The following is a 24963-nucleotide window of genomic DNA, read 5'->3' as shown; positions in this document are numbered from 1 at the left end:
ATGTTTCGCAGAATTGGTGAATTTTTGCATTCAATTTTACTTTTTTATAATGAATCATACAATGACTATTCAATTCCATTGAACGGTAAAATAATCAAAGAGCGTTAAAGTTATGTTTTCATTTTAATTTAAATACAAGAAAAAAGTACAATCTCATGTTAAAATTACATTTTTAACAAGAAAGTCTTTTTATACTTTTGGGGCAGAAAATAGAAAGACTACATTTTAATACCTCTTATAAAAAGCTGGCAACACTTCGACAGTTCTAGTATTGTGGATGGCTATAGACTTCGATGTTGTCTTCGTTTTTCTAACTGCTTATTTACTCCTATATCTTATGGAAAAATTATCTTGAAATATTCATCACAGACTAATTTAAGAAGACAAGTCAGTCTACCTGTGAAATTCCACAGTTGTTATACTGTTCCTGTTTTGTCAAAGAATAATACGATTATCTTACTAATATTATAAATGTGAATGGATGGATGGATAGATGGATGTTTGTTTGAAGGTATCTCCAGAACAGCTGCATGGATCTCACTGAAACTAAGAGGTAGAGCATAGTCTGGAAGAACACATAGGATACTAATTTAGTATTTTTTTTAAATCCGCGCTGACGGATTCGCGGGTAAAAGCTATATTTTATATACCAGTCAGTCGACAGTGGAAATCGTCTTTGTACATGTCTAAATAAATCCAATCTACGCAATCTACCCACATTATTCAGATGACGGTTCCTTACTGTTTATTACGTAGAACGTAAAGTTATTTTTACCAAAGATTCATAGATAAATTATTAAACCAGTACTCGTGGGAATTGCAACCGATTTATTTATGGTAAAAGAAAGGAATTCAGCAAATGATAACGATAAAAATTTAGAGCTTTCTTCAACATTGCTAACTTTAAAATTGTGTCCGTGAAACGGAACGTGATTAGTCGTTCACAGCTTACGTCAAGTCGTTTTGACACTAACTTTTCCCGCGCGTTTGTCCACGCGGAATAAAAAAAAATCTTAGTACCGTATTCCAGAATGTAATTTATCTAATTGCCAAACAATATTCATCCATCCATCTAAACTTTCGCATATTATTAATATCACAGAAAGGTGGTTAATATCAAAAACTCTTTCAATCGGGACAGTTATCAAAAGTTTCAGTCTATCGAAGTACGTTACGAGTTCGATAACCTTACGATTCTGTGCGTAGGTAAATTTATTTGTAAGCAACAACTGTCAAGAAAACAAAAGCGTAAAATCTGCCAACAAAAATATTTTTGTAACAACTTTTATTTGTACTAATCGTAAATATTTTATATCCACAGGTGGGCACAGTTAATCGAAAAGTTAACTTCGTTAATCGTTAATTCGTTAATTAAAAATTTAACTTCGTTAATCGTTAAAGCGTTAAATTCTCAAAAATTTAACGCAAGTTAAAGTTAATCGTTAACAGTTAACCATACCAAAATTATACATACTACTTTAACACTTATGGTGGCGACACTTGTTTAAAATATTAATTTGATTATTTTAATTATGAAAATTATTTTTTATTAATATAAAAATTAATAAAAATTAATCTTAATTCTATAAGACATTAGTATTGGAGACAAGTATGAATTCATTATAGTATATCTCATTACGAGTGCGAAAAGCCTGTCATTGCAAAGTGTTCCGACAAATGTCTACCCGACCCGAGTCGCAGCCGAAGGTGAGGGTTGACAGTTAGCACAAGTTGTAATGACAGTTCCGCCCAGTACTAAACAACTATTTTTAATACAGTTGCGAAAAAATGAAGCCATTTAATATAATAATTAAAACACAATAAACGCACCTAACTAAAATGTTTGTAAAATGGCGCCAACCGTAAAAGAATACAAACAGAGTTTTTTTTGTTTTCTTCACCCATTCTGGGTAGGCAAGGGGAACTATGCCCAAACAGCGAAGTCTTCGGTAGATTATTTTTATTGATATGAAATGAAAATGAAATTTAATGAGATGAAATAAAATGAAACCAACCTAATTCATTGAATCAAATCATTAAATCTGATATTGTAATAAATTAGGAGCTTCTTTTTAGAAATATATGCATGAATCATAAAAACTTCGTGGTTGTTTTTTTCTTTATAACAGACATTATTTTGACAGTTGGGAAAGAGAACGCACGAGTTTGGAAAAGCTAAAGGAAAAGCACGAGTAAAAAAGTGTTCTTAATACAATTGCTCAAAAAGTGGCGTATTGCAGGGACGAAGAGCGTTCGGAATGTGGGCTATTACATACTCGTGCTTTCATAGACTCGTTATGAAATATACTATTTCGAACCTTCTTTTGATTTTGTCCTGTTGGTCACGTCTTTCCCGGACGCTCTGATGCATCACACTTGCACGCGAACTTCACATTTATCAATTATCAACTCGTTCGTTCACCATTCGAGTCGCCGAAAGTCGCTGCAAAATGACAGCACGTCTCCAAGTTTCTAATTTAACGATTAACGGACATTTATTAACGGAAGTTGAGTTTAACGGAAGTTAACAAAAGCGTTAACACTTTTTGAAGTTAACTTAAAAGTTAATCCGTTAAGCAAAATGTTAACTTCGTTAATTAACGATTAACGGATTAACGAGTTAATGCCCAGCTCTGTTTATATCTATATATATAAAAGAAAGTCGTGTTAGTTACACCATTTATAACTCAAGAACGGCTGAATCGATTCGACTGAAAATTGGTGGGCAGGTAGCTTAGAACCAGGAAACGGACATAGGATAATTTTTACCCCGTTTTCTATTTTTTTATTCCGCGCGGACGGAGTCGCGGGAAAAAGCTAGTATATATATAAAAGAAATTCGTGTTAGTTACACTATTTATAACTCAAGAACGGTCGAATTGATTTAGCTGAAAATTGGTGGGCAGGTAGCTTAGAACCAGGAAAAGGACATAGGATAATTTTTACCCCGTTTTCTATTTTTTATTCCGCGCGGACGGAGTCGCTGGCGACAGCTAGTATTTTATATAAATCTCAATATATTTGTTTAACGACATGAAATTTTAGTTGGAAAAATTATACTATGTGTCAATTATTCTTGATACTTGCACATCTGTTCACCCGCATGATCCTTTATCTTATTACTATTAAAAAAATTAGATAGACAAAAATACTTAAGCTCAAGTTACTCCTCAATAATATAGCTTGCTATTAGTAAAAAAAATTAAAATAAGTTAATTTTTAACATTATAAAGAACAAACGATAAAATCGTGTTGTATATTTTTTTGTGTACGATTTTATGGTGTATGAAAATAGGTCGCATTATACTGCGCGCGCCAATTTCTTCGCTCACAAACGTAAACATTTTAAAACAAGTTGACGAGGTACATTCGTGGAAAATGTTATAACTTTGTTTTATTTTATAACACAATCAACGCCTGGTCATCTTGTTTTGTCCTGTCTCTATATCTATCTTATCTATATATATAAAAGAATGTGTTAATGTCGTGTTAGTTACACTATTTATAACTCAAGAACGGCTGAATCGATTTGACTAAAAATTGGTGGGCAGGTAGCTTAGAACCAGGAAACGGACATAGGATAATTTTTACCCCGTTTTCTATTTTTTTTTCCGCGCGGACGGAGTCGCGGGTAAAAGCTAGTATTCTAATAAAATTCTGGCTAATAATTAATATTCGACTGTTTTAATTACCTACCAATATGGAAGTCTGATGGTGGGTTTCTAAGAACAAAATCTCTGTGTAACATATATTGTTATCCCTGTCTGTTATCTGTGACAGAAAAGAGACAACAATATGTTTTTATACGGAGATATTGGTCTCAGAAACCTCACGGTTTATAGCATAATAATGTTTGTTACATATCTACTTTATGCTTTAATTGAATCAAAATGTTGTTAGACATATTTTGTTTGTTAATTTTTCGGATTTGATCACCTCTTTGTACCCGGAGCTCGTTTGCCCATTTTACTTATAAAAAAATAAAACACTGAACATATTGAAATACGTAAATTATCAATAAATTCACACAAATTGCACAATCTTGCCCAAAGTTCAGGTGAAGGGCATTTGTTGGTCGAAAATTTGATCCAACATGTTGGCACATCGCACGCCGCGGTGCCAAAATAACCAGCGCTACAGTTTAAAGATAGTACGCCTCGTATTTCGCGCACCGATTCCTTACTGTTACGACGTACTAACTTGAACAATTACTATGAAACAAAAATGTCCCTTTAGCAACTGGCTGAGAACACAATTACTTTAATGACTAGCTAAGAAAAGACAGGGGAAAGATAACTCCTCAACGTCATCTCTTTAGTTAATGTTCGGTTTGTATTTAGTTTTTATTCTGATGAGCTACGATTCATTGCTGTTGCGGGATAAACTTTCCTTAAAACTCAAATGCCACTTTATTACGAGTATCTAATTCAAGAACTCTTTCCTATTCTCTGTATATTTCATCTATTTAGAGAGACAACAATGTCTACGAGTATTATAGTAATAACGCCACAACCTCAGATTTATGGATCATGAACTGCCTTTTTGATAACTAGAGTTTACAACTCTGTGTTACGGATGTCAGTAATGTTGTTGCTTTTCTTCTGTAAAAGCTCAGAACTTCAATTGTTTTCACTACTAATCAATCCAAGTGGAAAATGTATACGTTCTGTTTCGGAAATTTTCCAAAATAACACAACTTGGGTCGTTCTGAAATTATGTTCACAGGCAGAATAATTCTAAAGACTTCTTTAATTAAGGATCTTCTAACCCTTAGCATAAACTGTGTTATACAACTGCTTTATTACAGCCATAAGATATAATGTTAAAAATCAACATTCGCGATACGAGCGGAGAAACATTTAATGACGCGCTTGGAATTCAGGTGGGAGATCGCTCTGATATGAAACTTCGCTATAAATACACACAGAGTGTGAATAACCAACGTCCCACTGTATTATGTGCTTAGGGTTGCCAATTTAAAATAACCTATACCCGAATACTAAAGAAAAAATTAACTCCAACCATTGACTGTCAACCCTAGATCACAAAAATGAAACCCGTTAACTTGTGTATACAATCTGTAGTCTGTGCGCTGTCAAAGATAATGAAAGGGTTGATACAACAAGGGTCACTGCAGTGGAGTTCTACTGTAATTTCAAAACACTCTGACACGAAAATGTCAAACCCATACAATGTAAATCATTTATAAAATGTAGCAACCCTATTTTTGCCTCAATATTTCAGTGTACATTCATCATTTGTTTACATACTCGAATATATTAATCTAATCTAAATCTACCAGTATTTTGATAGAAAATCTACAGAGATTGGATAGTTATTTCGGATTATTTGGCGATTTATTTTATCAATTAACCACAGGATCGTTTAATTTAAAAACTATTAAGAATCCTATTTGGTTTGCATTATAATTTTCTAACCCTAACTATTAAATAGGCCAGTTAGACACACTGAGCGTCGGTGGCTCAGGGGTTAGGCACTTGACTTGCAATCTACAGATCCTAGGTTCAAATATCCCATATATCAATGTGTTTTTCGATTTACATATGTACATTTATACGACGTTTTTACGGTTAAAGAAAACATCGTGATTCAACCTGCACATACCTTCGAAGTAATTCAAAGATATGTTGTGAAGTCACACCCCTTACTCCTAACTTAGAGTAGGTTCCGAGCACCTCAGTGTGGACGTTATAACCAGACACTGCCGAAACAATTTTTGCTGTCTCTACTTTTAAGAATAAAAGATAATTACATGAGTGTGCATAAAATATAGTCAACGTAAAATTTTACTTTTAACTTAAATCGTTACGGGAAACATTTTACCTGAGTCATGTTAATCAACTTTCGCTGCTTCAAGTCATTTAAAAAATATAAAACACAATGGGTCTGATTAAAATTAATTAAGACGTTTATTTAAGTGTACTAGTTTTACTAAAGCAGAAATTGTATACGCTAAGATACTTTATAATTAGTGCCTTTGTTTCACATCCGTTCGTTAATTGGGTAGACATAAAAAAATGTAGGAATACGGTAGGTTTTCACTGCCCAAACACCTTTAAAAAAACAATTTCTCTTATTTCTGTATAAGTATTTCGGCAATGAAAATCAACGGTTAGATGAATCAGATTAATGATTAAAGATAGGTTAAGAACATATGCATGCGTACATCAAAATGGATATCTCTGCCTACCCCTATAATAGTGTTATACTATATACAATGTACGGATATTTCTATGTACCTATACAATCCGATGAAAGAATGGTGTCGTGTTGCAGTTAGTTAATTGGGCCACGGATATATTTAGAAGATTGACTTTTCGGAGTCGACTCTAGCGCGGCGCCCGCTGTCTATGTAAATATATCCCAGGTAGGGGTACCATGGATTCTATGTTGTGTTAGGATATTCCTAAAAATTCGTCACACATGTTAAATAAATGTCATTGCATTATAAAGGGCTCAGATGAGGAAATGTACTTTAAGTAATTGTTACATATTGTTATTTCGTTTAAAATATTTTTGTCTGTATTAGTTGTAGCCTGTTGTTCTGGAGATATTATTATTATAAATGCGAATGTTTAGATGAATGGATAGATGTTTGTTAAAAGGTTGCTCTAGAACAACTGAACAGCTTAAGCCAAACTACGGGGAGATCCGTATATGTTCTAACATAGTCTGCAAGAACACATAGGCTATATTTATTACTATATGTCTTTTGATTCCGCTTGGAATAGTGAAAAGCAAAAGCTAGTTGTTAGTAAAATTCATATCACTTTAGTCAGGACACACCATACTTTTTATTTCATTTTAAAGACTGTTCTGTTTTCTTCCTATGTCATTGTCACCCTAGTTACCAGATAATACGTTCGGTATTTGTTTAATCGCCACTCTCTCGTTAAACTCATCGTAATCGTAAATGTCATACCTTTTATTACTTTCTACGACTTTCATTTCTTTCCTTTTATATCTTATTTTACGATTTTCTTTTCTTTTTTAACTGTGAATACTCTTTATATCCTTGCAATTTAAGAGAACGCTGGTAATCAAAGTGCATGCCAACTTACAATTTGGCAACGGTGAGCGAAAACAACGCTGCAAATAGTTTTATCACCATTCGCTTGACGATGATGATGAGATTGCGTTTATGTTTGTGTTTTGACATCACGGCTATTAATGCTTTCACGAATATTAGTAATTTGTTGTTTTGTGGCTTCAAAAAAAGTTTCAAAACATACAACTGAAGACCGATGGTCTGATATTTACCGTTGGTTTCTATGAGCAAAATCTCTGTATAAAACATACCGTCATCTCTGTCATTGTCTTCGACACGATATGATTTAAACGAGGATTTTGTTCTCGAAAACCCACGGTAAGAAAATGATTACTAGGAACAAATTACAATAGACTAACATGTAATAACTTAAACAAATAAATCAGAATTTATCCATTTTAATTGATTATGTATTCGTAAGTACCCAGGTTCAATGTTAGTTTCCATTGTTGCAGTTAGACATTACAATGGCGACAGTGACGGCCAGCCTGGAGACTCAGAGCCTGGTGCAGGAGTCACGGCACACCTACCAAGAAATGCACGTGACTGAGACAAGACAGGTCAAGAAGAAGACAAAGTCCAAGCGACATAAAGACGAGGCGTCTATATCAGTGGTGAGTAGGTTACTTCTGCAAGTTCATAATCACTAACGCTTACGACGCTTAGGGTCTCCCTCAGCAACAATTAACTAACTCAAAGTACAGTATTTGTGAGTTGTTTTAACAGTGGTAGATCCCTCAACAACAATATTGGTTAGGTGCACGAATGGGCTGGATCGACCAGTGAAATACCACGACCACACAGAAGAGATGCGTAAAGTGAATTCTATTCAGCGTTTCATCTGATGAGTGTGGTGCTGGAGGCCTAGCTAATACAATTTCACAAATTGGTCTGAAATAATTGAAAACCCATTGATTAAGTATCTAAGACCTGATCTATTGATAATTAAATAACCTTCTTCTCCAGTCGAAGAGCTCAGAGAAGCTGCACAAAAAGCTGAAGGCGTGCAACGGGGAATCGAACCCGCAATGCGAGAAGTGTGCGCGACCCGTGTACGCCATGGAGCGGGTGAAGGCGGAGAGACGCGCCTGGCACAAGGAGTGCTTTAGATGCGTACAATGCAACAAGCAACTCACGTAAGTTGTAGAGACTATAGTTACGGAGCCTTTTTTTAGCAGTACAAGTCTCGCGCGACTAGTCACTTTAGAATAAATCCATAATACACAAGGCAATGCAAATCTTGGATACTAATATCTTTGAGTCGCGAATATTTTGTTGCGCGTTTTGTACAAAGAACGTTGAATCTTTGATGCGAGTTCTCTATTCGGTCCGCATCTCCGCCATCTAAAAATTTCTATTAATCTAAATTGTTGTCTCTAATTTTAACCGACTTCAAAAAAGGAGGTTCATAATTAAAGGGATGTCAATATAAAACACAATACATGTTATTGTATATATACAATATTATTGTAGAGTGGAGACATATCAAAGTGACCACACAACGCTGTACTGCAAGCCTCACTTCAAACAACTCTTTGAGCCGAAACCAGTTGATGATGAAGATGAAACTGACGGTAGGTGAACATTTCTATACTTCTTACACACAATGTCGTAATGATGTATAGTTCGATAAACTTATCTGACCCGGTGTACAATTGAAACTCTATTTTCAATCAAGGATAAATGGTCCGTTGAGAGGCACTGCTGTCGCGGTTACTTCAGTCAGAAAATATGCAAAATCTACTATATATATCTTACTAATATTATAAATGCGAAAGTTTAAATGGATGGATGTTTGTTTGAAGGTATCTCCGGAACGATTTAACTAATCTTAATGAAATTTGGCATAGATTTAGAACATAGTCTTGAAGAACACACTTGCTACTTATTAAGATTTTTTTTAATTCAGGAATAAAAGAAAAAATCTTATGACACTTTTTTGACATTAACAGAATGGCGCTTGTGAGCTGTCATCATTTTAACTTGTGCCCACCGGGTCAGATATCATTGTTAGTCTATAGTTTACTAGCGTCACTGTCAATATAGGAACTGTCACAGACCCTTGTACAGACCTAATACCTAAGTAGGTTTCAAATGTTTTTGAAGGAACTGATATAACAGCGCTCTCTTGATAGTTTGTAGCATTAATATCCACTCAGAGACATAAAACTTAAAGGTACTATTTAAGTTACTATTGAGACTAAGCTACAGTTAGCTTATTTAACTTAAAAAAAACAATAATATGTAATGTTCTATTACAGCCGCACCCAAGAAACATCAGATGATAATTTGCGAAAGTAACCCAGTGGAACTACCACCTGATGTTGTCAGAGGTAAAGTTATAATTAACTTAACTACATCTATAACTTATTCTTATATTAACACTTTAAAAGTTTTTTTTTACATCATAAGGTAATAAACGAGCAAAATGCCCTAAAAAGCGAAGCGATCACTGCCCATAAACATCCGAAATTGCAGATACTTTGCCTACCTTTAATCGACAGAAGAGGGACGTACAAAAAGAGGATCAACTATCATATCCACTTTCCCTTCCCATCCTTTCTTTATAAGAAAATAGTGGGAAGGGAACATTAGGCAAATTAGGCCTCCAATATGCTATAAGTTATTCGATACTTTAAAAGTGAAATTAAAATTGTGTTAAAGATCTTAGGGAGTCTAGAATTAATCGTCACATTTTAAAAGAAAGACAAAATTGACAAAGCAATTTAACAGTGGTAAACGTCAGCAACATGTTGCTGTCTGTCTGTCTGATCTTGCTTGATGAATGATGAATCTTATAAGGAAAGGATGGGAAGGAGAAGTGTATTTAACGAATAGGAAGGTGAAATATCCTTTATCTGTCGTTCCTCTGTCAAATAATCTAACAAATACATAAAATTTTATCGTTTACTTGTGCTTCATAATCATCTTCTACAACGTATTCTTGAACTTTATTCTATCTTGTCTTACTTTAAAACTAATATTAAATAAACTACGTAATAATAAATTATAATATCTTTATTCTAGCTTCAGACAAACCAGACTTAGGTCTAGAAGAATTGGCTCAGTTGGACGTGAAGTCTAGATTCGAGGTGTTCGAACGAGCGGCACAAAAGACCCCCGAGCCTCCTTTGTTGGAGCCCCGCGCACCCAGAGAGAAGTCCTCAGCGCTGCTGTCTAAGATAGCCAAGTAAGTCTTACCCAAGTATCAATACAAACCCTAAACCAAAGACAAACAACATTTTACATTAGAAATAAAAATAATCCAAAATATTTTCTTAAAACATTTTTTGTCATATACCTTTTTTCAGCGACTTCGTCTGCGCAAAATTAAAAAATATATATTAAAAGACCAAATTCTAATTTGTTTATATACATGTTTATATACATGTTCTATATCTGTGGTAAATTTCATAAAGATCCGTTGAACCGTTTTGGAGATACCTTCAGACAAACATATAACAAACTAGTTGTCGCTCGCGACTCTGTCTGCGTGGAATTAAAAATAAAACTTAATTATGAACCTTTATGTTCTTACATACTGTTCTACATCTATGCCTTTCATAGAGATCTGTTGAGTCGTTTTGATGATAACTTCAAACAAAAATCCATCCATCTAAACATTCGCATCTATATCTATCTATATATATATAAAAGAAAGTGGTGTTAGTTACACTATTTATAACTCAAGATCGGTCGAACTGATTTAGCTGAAAATTGATGGGGAGGTAGCTTAGAACTAGGAGACAGACATAGGAACTTTTTTATCTTGTGTGCATTTTTTTTTATTCTGCGCAGACAGAGTCGCGGGTGAAAGCTAGTTTATAATATTTGTAAGATGGACGTCACTCAAAGAGAGTAAAAATATTTTGAGTGCATACTTCCCGTTTCTTTTTAAGGACATTAATTTTATTTAAACAACAGAGTTTTAATAGAATTTAAACTCAAAACCTTTGTAGTATATGGTTCAAATTTCACTGCACTTTGACTCCACAATCTTCCAAGATATAGTCGAAGTTATCAATCTTGATCATTGATAATATTTTATTGGATTTTTTCTATCCGTTTTCAAAACAAAAGTGGGAATAAAAATTACTAATTAATATATCTCCCGTTATGCAATTATGTATGACATACTATAACTTTTTTTTATATGACACATACATACTGAAATATCGATGGGTCCTATTTAACAAAGTACCAAATAGATTATTTTTACTTTTTTATGTTAAAAGCTTCCTCTTAGTTCAGTTCACAACATGCACTAAACAAAATACACATTTACAGGTGTAAATGTTTTTTTTTTTTAAGTAAAGAGGTCCTAATACATTTTCATATATGGTTGAAACTTTGAAAGACTCTCCTGTAAACTTGTCAATTTGCACATTAGCGAATAAGGATTCGTAGGAGTAGGGTCGCCAGGTCGCCAAACCTACTAGCCGGACAGACCAGCCAGTTTGGCCGGACATTTGGGTAGAAAGGTCGGACACCCTATATTATTTCGGATTTTGGCTCCGTATTAATAGGTACACTCTCATTTGGGAAATGTAAAAAGCCTAACAAAAGCCGGAAAACCGTTTATTTTGGCCGGACACGCAATCAAAAAGCCTACCTATGTCCGGCTTTATCCGGACGCCTGGCAACGCCACGTAGAATCTATCAATATCTATCATGCAATTTATTTTAATTATAAACAAATCGAAAACTTCGATAAATTTCAAGTATCAAAATATACAAATCGTGTTACACTATTATGGATTAGCTTTGCGTCATCGGAGTCGGTTGGATTCGATTCTATTTTTGTAATTTCAATAACATCTGTACCACAAACCACATTCAACACAAAAAACACATTCGATGTACAAACCGTGGAACAGAACACAGTTTTGTAGAGCTAAAAAAAAACCGTTATTAAGTGATTTTAAATGAACATAATCCGTTATTTTATATTAATAAAAAAGAAAATATAAATTTGCAATTTTTAAAAGTGTAATTGTGTTTGGTTTTAAATTATTTTTTGGAAATATATTTTGTTTTAGTTTGTGTTTATATTTAAGTGAATATTAAATTTTGTTATTTATGAAATTAAAATATAAAAATTGTGTTATAATTTAAAGTGTTCCAAACAATATTTGAGGTATATTTTTAAAAGGTTAGTCTGTTTTTAAGTCATATTGTGCTGTGAAAATTTAATTTAAAAACACAAATTACGACTGAGCAGAAAGTCTTATAAAATAAACAATTTTGACAAAACTAACTGGTTCTCACTCTCGTTCTCTTCCTGAAAACAGAGATAATTTATTTTTAGGAATGATATTCACTCACCTCACCTCACCACAATGAAAACTGACTGTATTCAAAATACATATACAGTTAGACACTGTCTTGTGAAATACTTGTTTCAACCTTTTCACTGCCGCTGATTCATATTGACGTTAACGTGGCTATAAAATAATTTATGTCACCAAAACTGCTTCCAGAATAAGTTCTTATGTATTCGCTATTCGTTACGATCGAATTTCGAAAGATTACGTTATTATTACGTACTATTTCAATAATCATGTTTTCTGGTAATTTCTAATCTCATTGTGCGAAAAAAGAACATATGTTTAAGCTAAAATGTAATTGAAACACTACGTAAGTTTTTTATTAATGTCTTAATGTTACGGTTGGTTTCTGAGACTAAAAACCTTATATTAAAAATTCTCGTGTCATAATATTTGTTACCATATTCCTCTGAAACGACTTGATCTATTTTTATGAAATTTTATATGTAAATTCAATAGGTCTAAAAATCGGTTACTATCTATTTTTCATACCACTATTATGTTTTTTTTTAACTGCGCGCAAACAGATTGGCAGCAACAGCTAGTCATCCCTAATATACAGTGAAACCTGGTTAAGTGAGACATCAAGGGACCTGCAATGTCGTTTCACTTATAGAGGTATTCCACTTACCCAGTGTCTCAGATATACAGGTATAAATAAATATCTGTCTCATTTACAGAGGGTTCCATTAATAGAGGTGAGAATACAGGTTATTTCAGTTATACAGGTGCGATCATTAAATAAAATAACGTGTTATGTATGTAAATGAGTTTTAATAAAAAAAATATAGTATGTACTTAAAGGTAATCATACAAATGTAATCAACGTAATGATAACGATTGTAGCTTTCGTTTTGACATTTTTCAAATAAACATCTGTATGAGAGATAGTAAAGCGAAACTAAAACTGAAGGTAATTGAAGCTCAAAATTTGTACTTACGTAAGTACTTGGAATTACGTGTGGAATTTGTGGGTAGAATAAAAATGAGTAAACAAACAATGTTATCTCAGTTACAGAGGTTTATGCATATAAAATTTACTCGCTGTCTCAGTTATAGAGGTAACTATGATGATAAATCGAAAGAACAAATCCCAGATATAGAGGTTTACCTCGTCCCACTAACAGAGGTAATTCAGTGCCAAAGTGTTGGGACCTCAGCATGAGTTCCAGTTATGGAGGTTTCTCACTTATCCAGGTCCCACTTAACCAAGTTTCACTGTATTTACTTTTGGTTGATACGTTGATTTTGGTTACAGAAATCTACTATTAATGTTTTAACTTTTTAATTCAGATTCAAAGCTAAAGGAATGGATATCGGCGTTTCTGATGAATATTTGAATGGTGTTGAAGTTGAACACAGTTCTAGTGAACAAGAAGACGACGATGGTATGTATTATTTATCTATATATATAAAAGAAAGTCGTGTTAGTTACACTATTTATAACTCAAGAACGGCTGAATCGATTTGACTGAAAATTGGTGGGCAGGTAGCTTAGAACCAGGAAACGGACATAGGATCATTTTTACCCCGTTTTATATTTTTTATTCCGCGCGGACGGAGTCGCGGGTAAAAGTTAGTACTTTATAATACAATCCTAACTTCAATTTAGAAGGAGGAGGTCTAATTTTAGTCCTTTTTCCCTTCCATTTTATTAGAAAAGTATGAGAAGTGTAAGTGGATTTGGCGGAAAAGAGAACGCAAAGGAAGGGGAAATGTCTTCTTTTTTGCCATCTTTTGATATAAAAAAAACTTACACTGAACTCAAGCTATAAAACACGTAAATTACATACTGTTTTATTTTACTTTATAATTTTTACGAAATAACTTTAAATATTATTACATCCGCCATTTATGGAACTTGACATTTCTCTAATTAATTTCAAGGTTGGATTAAAATAACTAGGGTTTGACTATGATCCTATCAGTAAGTCTAGTAATATTTGCGAGAATCGTTATCGTATTATCAGAATTGCCCCCCCCCCCTTTATAGGGTGTTAAGTGCACCAAAAATGTCATAATTTTAACGTAATTCATTGGTTCTGAACTATGAACTTGGCCATATTTTTACACTTTTCAAAGGAAGAAACAATGTGAATTATCGGTTTTTGTTCCGACACTCCTCAATTACGATATAAAGACACATATATTCGTGCTAGGTCCACTGATGTTTAGTGTTACTTCTGAACTATGTCATATCTCAGGTATGACATAAGTACATATTTAAAGCTGCAAATATCATCATCAGCTTACTATATGTCCCCACTGAGGGGTTCGGAGCTTCCCCAAGTTAGGGGTGACTAGGACATAGTCAACGCTGGTCCAGTGCGGGTTGACTTCACACATATCATTGAATTTCTTCTCAGATATGTGCAGCATCACGTTGTTTTCCTTCATCGTAAGAATGTCAGATAAATGTACATTTGTAAATCGAAATTAACATTAGTACATGACGGGATTCGAACCCAGGACATGCAGATTGCAAGTCAATTGCTTAACCTCTTAGCCACGCTCAACGGTCGCTGTAAAATTACCCAGGTGTTATTAACATCGTTTCCAGATGAAGACTCAGTACTAAAGAAGTCGTACAAGCAGACAAGTTGTCGCGAACAGCCGGTGTCTTTCTGCAACATGAGCGAGATAGTTGGCAAGTTCGAGGCCGGGCAGCATGCGGCTGCAGACAGACATCGCGAGCGCAAGCAGGAGATACAGAACATACGCAGCAGGCTGTTCATGGTCAGTGGAGAGAGAGAGAGGGGCAGGTAGAATGAGAGAGAGAGAGAGAGACAGACAGGTAGACTGAGAGAGAGAGAGAATGAAACGGTTAGAGAATGAGAAGCGTGTATAAAGAGAGAGATAAGTAGAGATTGGTACACATTAAATAGGGGTTAGATAGGGGTCTACCCCTCTAGGGAGACAAATAAAACGTAGATATTGAAACATAGAGAAAGAAAACTGAAGGGATGAATTGAAAGAAGAGGGAAAACAGTCAAATTGATTGTTGTCAATTTGTTAATTTTCTTCTCACCATAAAATATAGATATTATTATAAATTTTCTTTTAAAATACTGACCGATTTATTTAAATGTCAAATTTTTGACATTATGTCAGAGATATTGACATTGTCTAAATATATAATATATTGAAAAAGTAATAAAAATCTTATTTGTATATAAATTAAATTAATAAGGAACGATTTAACTGACGTATTCAGGTGACGGTACCGACTAGTTTAAGAACAGTCGGGGAACTAGTCGGTGCCGACATCTGACGTCAGTCGAGCCTTAATGTATTATTTCTTATGTAAGTTAAAAAGAATTTAATGTTTTAAATCTTGTTTCAGGGTAAACAGGCAAAGATCAAAGAGATGTACGAACAATCAGTGATGCAAAGTGAACAGAGTGAGTCTTATCTTCTTACTAATGTATGGATCGATGGATGTTTCTTAGAAAGTATCTCCGGAATGCCTTAACTGGAATTTGATGATTGACATTGATGTAGAACAGTGTTTCCCAAAGTGGGCGATAACGCCCCCTTGGGAGCGTTTGAAACCTAGAAAGGGGCGTTAAGGGGTCCAAAAAATAGGGACGTTGAATTTAATTAAAGTAATGAAATTGTAGTTTTTTAGTTTTAGAGGTGAATAAAAAATAGTAGTAATAGAATAATCTGGAAGGACACGACTATAGACTAGACTAGTTTATATATAAATAATAGCTGTGCCCGCGACTTTGCCGAGCATTTTTAAATAATTAAAAAAATCTTAAATAAATAAGTTTTTAAACTTCTAGCTGTAACATTAAATATTTCTGTACTTTTCATCCCCTATTTCAACCCTTTATTACAATTTTTTATTTAAATCTAATAGTTTTGGCATGAAAGGTGAAAGATAGAGTTTACTTTGGAATTTTTTCTCTTTTTTTATGTTTTTTTCTGTTAATATTTGTTCATTAAAATAGTGCAGGTATTTATAAAAAAATCTTTCTTTTTATGAGGGTATTTTTATAATTTCTATATATGTTCTTATATGTTTTTTTTTCTATTATTTGTTTTTTTTTTCTATTTTTTATGTTTTTTTTTGTATAAAATTGTGTGTATTTCCAGGTCAGACATCAGCAGAGAAGATCTGTCGCGAGCTGGAGCTGGATGCTGAGAAAGCGCGTCAGATCAAACAGCGATTTGAGAATGGCGCTTTTAATGATGAAAATCAACCTCCAAAGAACAGAGATATTGATGATAAAGCACTATTTAATGAAGGTAAGTACTAAAAGAGGTCCTAAAGTAAACAAACATAACTTTAATTTTCATAAAACTAAAAAAAACATTGATTGAGGATTTAATGTATAAAAAAAAATGTCATCTGTCTGTTTTTTTTGAAACAAAGATTTTTTTATTTAATTTAACTAAAGTATAATGTTATATATTCGAAAACATCGAAAAAAAATTAAGTATTAATAAAAAAAAGATGGCGAGTGAGATTTGAACTCATTCTTTCAAAAAAAATTATAATTTCATCTCTCACGTTAACTATATGTCATATCATTATCATCAGCTCACTATACGTCCCCACCGAGGGGCTCGGAGCCTACCCCAAGTCAGGTGTGACTAGGTCATAGTCAACCACAGTCATTTGCGGGTTGACTTCACACATATCATTGAATTTCTTCTCAGATATGTGCAGCATCACAATGTTTTCCTTCACCGTAAGAACGTCGTATAAATGTACATATGTAAATCGAAAATCGAAAAACACATTGGTACATAGCGGGATTCGAACCCAGGATCTGCAGATTGCAAGTCAAGTGCTTAACTCCTGAGCCACCGACGCTCATATGTGTTTTGTGTCAATCTAATATATTTTATGACACTCTTTGGAAGAAGACGTATCCAATGACACGTCATTTGTCAAAATAGATTCAGTAATTTCGTCTCTATGCAGTCACAAAAACATTACATAAAAAAAAAATATTACGCTATTTATCAGTAGGTTGAAAAAGGCTGCTATATTTTCATTATATCTCAGGAATAGCAAAGAAATCTAGGTCCATCTTCCTGGAGCTGGATGCCAACGCCAAGAGTCTGCCTGTCTCCCCCCCACCACAGGATGTACCCAAGAGGAAGGAGATTGTGAGTTTATTACGTATTATTAAAAAAAACACTAGATTTCGCCCGTGACTTGGTTTGTATAATAAAAAAAAACTTAATAAGTAGTCTATGTGTTCTTCCAGACTTTCTATATCTATGTTAAATTTCATCAAGATACGTTTAGCTATTCTGGAGATAACTTCAAACAAATATCCATCCATTTATCTATACATTCAAGCATACGTATTTATAATATTAGTAAGATATACTTTGTTCTGTTCCTAACCCTTAACTAGACAAACTGCACTACTCTAAAAATCTTGATAAATCCTAAAAAGAAGAAGCTAACTTTTTATTTTATATCACTTTATCTCTCAGTTTTTACAAAAAAAAAGATTAAAAAAAAACACAATATTTTAGATATAACGTTACTTTATTAAATATTAGATTGATTGATTTCGGTTAATTTCGTGTTTGGATCATAATATTCATCCATACATTCTATTCGATTAAGATTCATTCGTATCCGTCTCGAAGGACCATAATGAAATTTCATCCTAACTTAAACCCGTCAAGGCATTCTTTGATAGAAAAAAAAAACAGATGTAATTTTGTCTGAATACAATCTTTAAAATTTCATCATAGCTAGTTATTAAATACCAATATTCCAGCCATTCGTACCAAAAGATGTGGTACGCGCAGCGGACCGAGTTGAAGATGTAAAGATCGAGACCGCAGACATCTCGGACCGGTTCCGTTTCTTCGAGACTTACAGACCGGAGACCGAGCGCAAGGAGTTCAGAATGACGCCGCCCAGACATACACAGGTAATAACTTAGGCAGTTCTTTACATAGATTTTTATACTAAATCTAGGTAATATTTGTTTTTTAAAAAATGTATTTGCTTATTAAATTTATTACTAGCTGTCGCCCACGACTTCGTCCAAAAACTTTATTATTAGTCTATGTAAATTTAATCAAGATCTGTTGAGCTGTTTTGGAGATATCTTCAAACATCCATCCATCCATACATTCGTATTTATAGTATTAGTAAAATGATCTAGAAATTAACATGTTTTAATTTTATGGTCTATGTTTGTTTGTGTTTTTTTAATACCAAGATCATTTTGTGTTCCAGCGCTGCAAGTCTCCCTCCCCCGAGGTGTACCAGGAGCCGAGTGTGGTGCGAGGGGGGGGAGGTGGTGGAGGAGGAGGTGACGCGGCGCTGGCAGCAGACCGCCACACAGCCTCCCGCATGATCAACGTCTTCCGACAGATGGAGGAGCAGCAGCACAGGCATGAGGACCATCAAGGTAACCTTAATGTGGAAACTTCAGCTCGAAATTCACTCGTGAAATATCTTGATAATTTTATAAACTAGATGTCGCTTTCAACTATGTTCATGTGAAACTAAAAAAAAAAAAACTTATGTAGTCTATGTGTACTTCCAGATTTTCAAATGTGTCAAATTTTATCAAAATCCGTTCAGTTGTACCGGAGATACCTTCAAATAAATATAAATCCATCCATACATTCGCATTTGTCGACTATAAATTTAAATTCCTGAATTTACGTTTTGGTCCTTCGAGTCAGATATTCGAAAAATTACTCCACTCAATGTTCATACAAATTCTTTATACAATGATATATAGTAAGATATTTTCGTATGTACACCTTTCAGGTCCAAAGCCATTGAAACGTTTCACTCCCCCTCCCCCAGGGGAGGAGGGACACCAGGGGGAGTCCTCAGAGTGCAGCAGCGAGGAAGAGGAAGAGGACAGCGAGGAGGAGCGCATGCGGGAGTACCTGCAGGCCAGGGAAAGGGACGAGGCATTGAAACAGGTATCATTGTGTACCAAGTATCAAGAATGTGTGAAATTTAAACTTATGTTTTAGAAGTATTAAGATATTTCAGTTTGTTATATATTGATAAATTAACAAAAATAAAAGAAAGCAAAATTATGTTGTAAATGCATTACTATAGGAAAAAAATGTTTTTTACAGTAATTACAATTATTTCAGTACTTTAAAGTAACATTAAATCATTACTATATCATACTCAGGCTCAACAATTAGCGCGTACTAAGAGTTTCCGTGAACGCTTCGAGAAATGGTCGGAGTCTGAGCCGGCGCGTTCGCCCTCAGCGGTACTCATAGAGCGCGAACATAACGACGAGGACGGTGAATCACAGCTCGAGACCGCACGGAGGTCAGTTCTATATAAACACGGACCCCACAAACTCAACATGGACCCCCAATATCTGTAACATACACAAGTATCCCCAATTTTTATAAATTTTACTCTGAAACACCAAAAAGCATTTGTTACACGGACCCCCAATACTTATTGGGGGTCTGTTAGGTTCCAAAATCTCTCATACAATATATTCATTCGCATCATACGAAAATTTGGTTTTTAGATTTCCATATATCTTAGCTCAGCAGGAATCGCTGCTTAGAACAAAATTTTTATGTACAGCGAAGCACAAAGGGTTGCAGGGGGAGAGGGGGGGGGGTACTGCGCAGTGCGCAGATAAACTTGAGTCTACTTAAAGAAGAAATTATTCAAAGACGATATATTAAAGCATTTCTCTGTATTTCAGTTTGCGTGAGAAGTTTGAGAAGATGAAAGTGCAGCAAAGTGTCGTCACCAAAACAACGACCCCCAAAGTCAACCGCTTTGTGGTGAGAAGTTATTTAGATTAGTATTCCACTGACGTGACATTTGAATACATTTTTTAGTCAGTGTTAAAGAAAATGAAGGACCGACAGAGATATCTTAATCGATGTGTTTGTCAAACTAAACTATAATAGCTCCTAGTGAGCTAGTCGCCATCCTATTAACATTAAAAATAAGATTATTTTCCTTCTGTCTGTATGTTTTTCATATTTTCTGACAACTGCGACAGTAGCGCCTCTCACGGGTGCAGATATCTTTGTTTGAATATTTGTAGTTTTGGAACGAAGTTCCTTATCGTGCGTTGTGAAAGGGGGCTAGACGGAAAATATTCTTACGAAAAGTTGTCACGACACTTTTTGCTATAGTAACCATGGCAACGACGTGACAATATATAAGGAAAATTCATAGAAATAAAATGTACTTCTTGTGAAGACTTAAGTTTTTTATTCATAGAATAAACATTGGTTCCTTCACTAATTAATAGAAAGGAACTTCGTTCCATCCGGGTGTCCCAACACAACTCTCAAGTTTTTTTTTAATTTTTTTTTCACATTTTGTATTGCAGTGAGATGTCCCTGCGCTGCTCCGACTGCCTTCATTTGCCAAAGTGTTTTATAATTCTTGTCAACGACGCTTGCCCTCACAATATGTGGGTAGTCGCAAAATTGTCAAAAAATAACTATTTTACTGATTTATCGAACTTAAGTTTAATTAATGATACATTTAAGAGTGTTATAGTAAGCTGAATTATACAAAAAATACAATAAATAAAAAAAAATTGTGACTACCCTCTATATTTATAAGTAACTTATATCAATCTGATTTTTTTCTAAAAGATATTTATTATAATTTAAATAGGACTGATGTTGACTTGCATTTTGTAAACAAGTGCCTTAAAATGTGCAATTCAACCTTTTCGATATATTTAATCAAACATGGCGGACAGAATTTCGCGCCCAATTTATAACCTAAAACTAGTTTATAGGTTTTTTTAACTAAAAATAAGGTTTTTTTTTATTGGACTAAAGAAATGTCATTCTCTTCTGTCGAATCTCTTAAAGAAATCTCAATCTTAATTATACATTTTCTGTATAATTTCTGTTTTGATGATTCTAAATATTTTAAATATTAGGTCCTTACATATGAAATTGGTGTTTTGTATGGGAGGAACAAAAAGTCGAATATTTTTTAATATAATATATTTAATTAATCAAAGTATGAACCATTATTTTCTATGCATTTTTGCCATCTCATGGGTAGTTCATTGATCCCTTTACTAAAAAAACCAGTCGGACGGGAATCAATAAAATCTTTGAAGGCGATTTGGACTGCCCCATCGGAGTTGAATTTTTTCCCTTGCAAGAAGTTATCCAAATTTCGAAAAAAATGGTAATCTGTTGGAGCAAGGTCCGGGGAGTACGGAGGATATCTTAGACTTTCCAATTGAAGCTCTTCTAATTTAGTAGCCGTCTGTTGCGCAGTGTGTGGTCTAGCGTTGTCGTGAAGCAGCAGTGGCGTGGAGCGATTGACCAGCCTAGGTTGTTTAGCCGCTAGCTTTTCCATCATGGTTTGCAATTGCTGACAATAGACATCAGCCGTAATAGTCTGGCCAGATTTGAGAAAACTGTAATGAACAATACCGGCACTAGTCCACCAAACGCTTACAAGTAACTTTTTTGGGGTTAATTTTCGCTTGGGGCAGGATTTGGCTGGCTGGCCAGGATCCAACCATTGCGCTGAGCGCTTCCGATTATCGTAAAGAACCCATTTTTCATCACAGGTAATGATTCGGTTTAAAATACCTTCATTATTGTGCCGGTTTAGTAATGTAACGCAACAGTCGACGCGCGTTTGCCGGTTTGCTTCAGTCAATTCGTGAGGTACCCACCTTTCAAGCTTTTTAATCTTCCCAATTTGCTTCAAGTGAATTAAAACAGTTTTATCACTAACATCGCAGCCTGCAGGTAACTCGGACGTGGTTTGCGATGGATCCGCTTCCACAATAGCCTTCAACTCTTCATTATCAACTTGAGTCTCAGGCCGTCCACGGGGCTTGTTCTGCAGATCGAAATTTCCAGAACGAAAACGTTGGAACCAAAAACGAACTGTGTTTTCTTTTGCAACACGACCGCCATACACATCATTCACCCTTCGAGTCGTTTCCGCAGCACTAGTGCCACGGCGGAACTCGTACTCGTAAATAATGCGATATTTTAAGTTTTCCATTTTGTAAAATGAGTGACGCAAACAGAAAAAAACAGAAGAAAAAAAACAAATGAATGACGGTCATCGAACCACAAATACATGAGTCTATAGCTGTACAAATTTGAATTTGGAATTCCTTACCAAAGAGGAGAAATTCGTGATTAAAGTGGCCAGTACGAAAAACGCCAATTTCATATGTAAGGACCTAATATTTATCTATTAGTTTTTAGAAATGTTAACATATTTATTTTTCATATATAAGTGCCATTAAAATAGGGCTTATTTACTTATAAAATTATTTACTCACATTAAATATATGACAAAGATATTTGCAAGATTTGGCCCATTTTATTTTTTATTATTTGACAATAAATCTGCATAATAAAAAAAATCATATTTTAATGATTGACTGAACATTTGATTTTTATTTTATGTTTGTACTTAATTGAAACTGATTTAATGTTTTTTTTTTTTTTAATTTTTGTAATATCTTTGTTTAAATTAGCGCTATATTAAATAAATGATACGAAATTTTTAATGAATTTTATTTTAACACAAAGTATTTCACAAGGCAATTATTTTTGAATGTCAATAGAACACCCATTTGTTATTATTTTATGTATTTTAAATAGGTTTTTAATAAAACAATGTCAATCTATTTAAAATCTATTTTATTATTTTTAAAAGAAAAATTATAAGAAATTTTAAATAATAAATTAATCAGAACATAAATGTGATAAATATATCACAATTTTCTCTCATTTTTTTATCTTTCTCCATTGAAAGTTTGAAAAAAAATCTTTTCTGTCTTATTTTGTCTGTTTTAAGATTAATTTACATTAAATTTAATTCAGTAAATAAAATTTTGAATGTTCTCAGGATTTTATTTCAGTTTATGCCAAATTTTATATAAAAAAATATATAATATAGTTCTATATTGAAAATGATAATTTTATGTGATTTATTCATTGAAAGGAAACATCAATTTTAATAAAAATAAAAAGCAAAATTCAGATATTAACAACATTTTCTTTACTACAAAAAAAAACATTTTACAATTTGGTATTGTAGTAAAAAAAAAATTAATACTAATAATTATACTTCGTAAGACATTTCTCATTTGATTCCACTTCACTGTTACCTTAAAGGATGTAATAAATTAAGAGAAAAAAAAAACAAATCATAAAAATAACATTGTCTACTCCAGACTAACCTATCAGAATTTTTTTTAATAATCTTAGTGCAATTCTTTAGAAATATGCGTGAATATGTTTTTTTACTTAACGTTTCCCTCTTAAAATTTATTTATTATAATTCTTTCGTGTTTCGTTAAAACTCTTTTTATATCATCACATTCACAGCGCAGTTTTAGAAACGTAACGAGATCAAATATTAAATCACTAGTCGTTTTTACAACGGACATATATTTATACTAAATAAGTGTCTATTTTAAAATTCTCATTTCTGATACTTGGCAAGAATGATTCAGTTCCAATCTTCATTTGTATTAGTGATGCAACGTATCTCTGTTTCTGTTTCCGCAAATGCGGAAGTTCCGCGCGCGCGCTTTTAAACATCCGTTTCTGCTTCTGTTTCCGCTATTTTTATAACGGAGATACAAACGGAACTTACGACGGCTGAGATTTCCACATGAGCGGCGCGAAACGCGCAGCATCACGATGTTTTCCTTCAACTTAAGAACATCGGATGAATGTACATATGAAAATAGAGAATCGAAACACACATTGGTACATGGCGGGATTCGAACCCAGGACCTGCAGATTGCAAGTCAAGTGTCTAACCCCTGAGCCACCGACGCCTAATAATTATATCTATTTCTAATATACATTTGTAAATATGTTTTTTCCATATTATTTAAACTTCTGTATCTGCATCCGTTTCCGTTTCTGCTAAAATTTACTTTTGAAATCTGTTTCCGTTTCTGGTTCCGCTAAGACACTTCCGTTGCATCACTAATTTGTATGTCTAAACTTAATCAACCTGATTCCAAATTAAATAAACTAATAACATTGTTTTTTCTTCACTGGCTACTTTTTTTAAAGTAATCGACAACCATTTACGTATAAAAACATCTAATTGTGGTGACAAGTGTTTGCTGTCCTTATCCCAATGGAATCTACCAAACTTACCTAATTCCAATACATGTGTATTGGAATTATAGATAGAGGAGGCAAAATAAAATTAATTTATTAAAATTAACTCTAGACGTAATCTAAAACTGCGCTTACAACCATCAATCTCGCATAGCCTCTACGAGACACCTTACCCTAACTATTTACAAGGAATTTACTCTATGGTACGAATTTCAAGGGCAACGCACGAGTTGTATGGACATAAAGAATAGACTTTATGTTAGACGGTATAAGGTCGAATTTTACCAACAAATATACAAACCAAGAACAATACAGGATGTCCAAAATATTGTGTACAAAGAAAATAATCAGTTACGCTGAAAATATGACAATTTAACCCAACTTATAATCAAAGATTACTTATTTTGGGAGCTTGTGAACATTTTTATACAAGAAGTTTTTCTATTTAGTTAAATAATCATATTTCAGCAAAGATTTATAAATTAT

General features: G+C 33.8%; 1 protein-coding gene across 1 annotated transcript in view; it reads left to right on the top strand.

Annotated features, from left to right (window-relative positions):
- LOC106716692 overlaps nt 1–20884 on the top strand; it is a 32159-nt gene extending 11275 nt beyond the window's left edge. The window contains exons 2-17 of the mRNA XM_045683765.1: nt 7525–7683; nt 8036–8205; nt 8543–8643; nt 9331–9402; nt 10097–10259; nt 13690–13784; nt 14957–15132; nt 15740–15797; nt 16498–16650; nt 17417–17520; nt 18150–18305; nt 18617–18791; nt 19160–19320; nt 19542–19687; nt 20082–20163; nt 20724–20884. Of these exons, the coding sequence (XP_045539721.1) occupies nt 7537–7683; nt 8036–8205; nt 8543–8643; nt 9331–9402; nt 10097–10259; nt 13690–13784; nt 14957–15132; nt 15740–15797; nt 16498–16650; nt 17417–17520; nt 18150–18305; nt 18617–18791; nt 19160–19320; nt 19542–19687; nt 20082–20163; nt 20724–20726 (1962 nt within the window). The 5' untranslated portion in view covers nt 7525–7536 and the 3' untranslated portion in view covers nt 20727–20884. The remainder of the gene's footprint in view (nt 1–7524; nt 7684–8035; nt 8206–8542; nt 8644–9330; nt 9403–10096; nt 10260–13689; nt 13785–14956; nt 15133–15739; nt 15798–16497; nt 16651–17416; nt 17521–18149; nt 18306–18616; nt 18792–19159; nt 19321–19541; nt 19688–20081; nt 20164–20723) is intronic.
- Nucleotides 20885–24963: the final 4079 nt, after the last annotated feature.

This window comes from Papilio machaon, chromosome 23, assembly GCF_912999745.1.
Source record: "Papilio machaon chromosome 23, ilPapMach1.1, whole genome shotgun sequence".
Taxonomy (NCBI): domain Eukaryota; kingdom Metazoa; phylum Arthropoda; class Insecta; order Lepidoptera; family Papilionidae; genus Papilio; species Papilio machaon.
This window is presented reverse-complemented; position numbering and strand designations above follow the sequence as displayed.